The sequence below is a fragment of the Monoraphidium neglectum genome (genome assembly GCF_000611645.1).
Source record: "Monoraphidium neglectum strain SAG 48.87 unplaced genomic scaffold scaffold05426, whole genome shotgun sequence".
Classification (NCBI taxonomy): Eukaryota; Viridiplantae; Chlorophyta; class Chlorophyceae; order Sphaeropleales; family Selenastraceae; genus Monoraphidium; species Monoraphidium neglectum.
The window spans coordinates 1-3,212 of record NW_014008204.1 but is presented as its reverse complement, the minus strand read 5'-3'; the positions used below and the strand labels follow the sequence as shown (position 1 = coordinate 3,212).

The 3,212-nt window shown below is 64.2% G+C and overlaps 2 protein-coding genes across 2 annotated transcripts; one reads left to right on the top strand and one right to left on the bottom strand.

The window, feature by feature from the left end:
- Positions 1-923: 923 nt before the first annotated feature.
- Positions 924-1,223, bottom strand: MNEG_15549 (hypothetical protein; the record flags this gene model as incomplete). The annotated part of the gene is made up of 1 exon (XM_014035981.1): positions 924-1,223. A coding segment is annotated over one exon (300 nt), but the record flags the coding sequence as incomplete, so codon positions are not given.
- A 395-nt stretch (positions 1,224-1,618) lies between these two features.
- Positions 1,619-2,888, top strand: MNEG_15548 (hypothetical protein; the record flags this gene model as incomplete). Its single annotated transcript, XM_014035980.1, has 4 exons — positions 1,619-1,708; positions 1,897-2,166; positions 2,421-2,516; positions 2,679-2,888. 4 exons carry the CDS (start codon positions 1,619-1,621, stop codon positions 2,886-2,888), a joined length of 666 nt encoding a protein of 221 aa, XP_013891434.1.
- Between the last annotated feature and the right edge of the window lie 324 nt (positions 2,889-3,212).

Here is a 3,212-nt window from a genome sequence, read left to right as displayed (position 1 = left end):
GCGGCGGGCGCCCGCTATCCCCGCATTGCACGCTTTGCATGCTTTGGGCGTCGGCTGTCCAGCCCTCACCTGCGCCCTGCACCACCAGCACGATGGCAGTCGCCGTCATCATGACCGCGAAGAGCCCCGTCAGGATGTTCAGCGTGAAGCTCTCCAGCCGCCCCACCTGCAAGGCGGCCGACGGGTGACAGCCAGGTGACGGCTGGGTGACAGCTGGGTGACAGCCGGGTGACAGCCGGGTGACAGCCGGGTAACAGCCGGGTGACACCACACACCCGACGCTGGGAACAGCCCGCCTGCGGCGCGCAGTTGCTGACAGCGCTGCTGCGACGCCCTTCGTCCCCCGTGCCCCCGACCCCCTCGCCTCCCGCTACAACTGAATGCTGCGTCCCGCCGCCGGTGGCCGAGGGGTCCAATCCGAAACCCCTGGAGGTGCGCAGCCATCAAAAGCGAAGGAGCTTTCTGCTGCAGCCCGCATGCATGAGGGCGGGGCCGGGCCCGGCGTGCCGCGGGCCCGGGCCATGTTTGTTTTTGCCGTGCATATGCGCGCCTTGTGGCAGAGGAAGAGCAGCACGAGCAGCACCAGCAGGGATGAAACGATGTTGAAGCCGCCCCAACCGCCGATGAGGTGGGGCGCCTGCATGGAAAACACCACCTATGTAAAGTGGTGATGCGGGGGGCAGGACGGGCGCGGCGGTGCGGTGCGGCGGTCAAAAGCATCCAAAGCGCGCCGAGCCAGGTGGGACGAGGGGCCGCCCGTGCTGCCCCATGCAGCCTCGTCGATATCGAAATAGCCTGTTTCGGGCGGTTTCAACACCGGCTGCACGACAGCTTCAAGGGGGCGTGGTTCTGCGAGCTTGCTGCGGAGACGAAAATCCGTGCCTCTTTGCATCCCATGGGATTGCGCCCCCAGGCCCACTCACCACTGGGCCGGAACTGGTCCAGTAGGCGGCCTGCAGCAGGCAGCCAAAGAGCAGCAGCAGGACCAGCGCCGCGCTCATGCCGGGGTTTGCGGGGATGTACGCCCCGTAGTGACGTCGGTACGAGGCGCGGCCGTGCATATGGGGCAGAGTGACGTCCAGCTGCAGCTGCGGCGCCTGCGGCGCATCGCCCTCTGCGGGCGCGCCGGCGCGGCTGGCAGGCTCGGCGGCGCCGGTGCCGCCGTCACCAGTGACCTTGCGCAGTTCTAATTCCAAGTTCGCGTGCTCTTTTTGTTCGTCCATCAAGACAGCAGGACGAGCCGCACGAGCCTCATGCGCTGGCGTTGAGCAACGAATCGCAGAGATCACTACCGGTACCTGCCCGTGCAGCAACGATCCGTGTTAGCGTGTCGATCGATCGCGCCACATGCTCTCTCATATATAAATAAAGACGCATAACTGTTACTGACATTGAACCTGACGGCAGATCGGTCAAATCATCGCGACTTACGCAAGCTCAAACGACTGGATACGTGCGGCTGCGGGATCCTCTAAGCCACCATCTTGATCAGATTGCACCCAGGCTTGCGGAACGGCGCAGGCGGTGCACACCACACGTCTGCAGCAAGCGAACGCGCTTTATGCGCCAAGCTGACTCTCTGGGCCCCCAATCTTTCAACCAGCTCACACACGCCGGCATGCGGACGATCACCCTGGGAGGGCCTATGGCCCACCTTCAGTCGCGGTTAGAGCAGGCAGAGGGCAGGGCGGCGGCGCTGCAAGCAGAGGTGAGCGACACCGGCAGGCCCCTCGACTGTGGCAGCCCCATCCCTCGCACGTTTTGCGCCTGCTGAAGTTCTCATGGTCCCCACTCCAACGGAATGCACTTCAAACTTACCGTGAAAATCTTCTATTGTACATGTATAGCCGCATCCCGCGATTTGAAGCAACAGCGGTCCCAAATGCCTAACTGCAGGCCCGCCACTGGCAGCTCATGTCCGCCCAGCTCGACGCCGCCGCCTCCAAGGCGCAGCAAGACGCGCGCGACGACCACCAGGCGGCCGACGCGCTGCGGGCAGCCAACGCTGACCTGGCGCTGCGGTTGTCGGACGCGGAGGGTCGGCTGCAGGAGACCGCAGCGCTGCTGTCTGACGAGCGGGAGGCGGCGGCGGCCCAGCTGGAGGAAGCTGGGGAGAAGCTGCGGCGGCTGGAGGTGCAGCTGAAACAGTCAGACGAGGAGCTGCAGGTGAGAGCGCAGCCGCGTGCCATGCAAATTTGGCAACAGCCTCATGCGGCGAGAGGCGCCGCTCTGCGCCTGAGAAGCTGGGTTTGGTGCGCAGCAGCTGCGTGCCTGCCCCGAGCGAGTCGGGCGCCGTCCCCGTCAGGAAGCAGCATGTGGGACTCCTGGTCGCACGTGCCCCTCACGAGGCATGGGCCCGAGGGTCCATCTTTGTGTGCACGGCCCTAATGTGTGTGTGCTCCGCCCCCATCTTTGTGCAGGAGGCGCGGCGCGTCAGGGAGGTGGCGGCGGAGCGCCTGGAGCGCACGCGGCAGCGGCTCGGACTGAGCGATGTGGAGGCGCGCCAGTACCTGCAGGTGATGCGTCATGCGTGCTTGCGCTCAAATTTTATCGACAGAATATTACCGTATTGTATCGTATATGTACACGACATGAAGTGCGTGCAGCGAACAAGTGAAGTCCTGCACTTTTCTGTGTAAAATCTGCCAATTGACGGATACGAGTCATCCGTCTTGCAGGAGCTCGATCAGGCGCGCCGCGAGGCGGGGCAGCTGCGGCGCGAACGCGACCAGCTGGCCGCCGACGGCGCGTCGCTAAGGCGGCAGTGCGACGACCGTGCCGCACACGCGGGCGTGCTCCTCGCCAGCAACCACAGGCGCGTGCGAGCGCGTACAAACGTGTGGTATCTGTTCAGCAACCTCATCTCCCGAAGCGCCAGCGGGGCATAAACGAGAGTAAAATGCTTGCCGGATGGATTGCCTCAAAACGCTAGAAATAGATGGCGTCATGGCTGTCTACCTGGCAGCCTGCACACACTTCTGTCGCGCCATACTTTGTCCGGTGCCGAAACCTGTCCAGTCAATGTGCCCGTTGACCCGTTGTCACATCCTAAGCTGGCGGCCTATGGCAGTCCAGACCCAGTCCGCTGCCAGTCCAATCCTTGACCAGTGGCCACAGGGCAGGCAGCCGTGCCTCTCGTCTTTCAGCTGCTCCCCCCGCTGACACTTTCCTTCCACCACCCGCGCACCCACCCACCCAACCCCACCCTACCC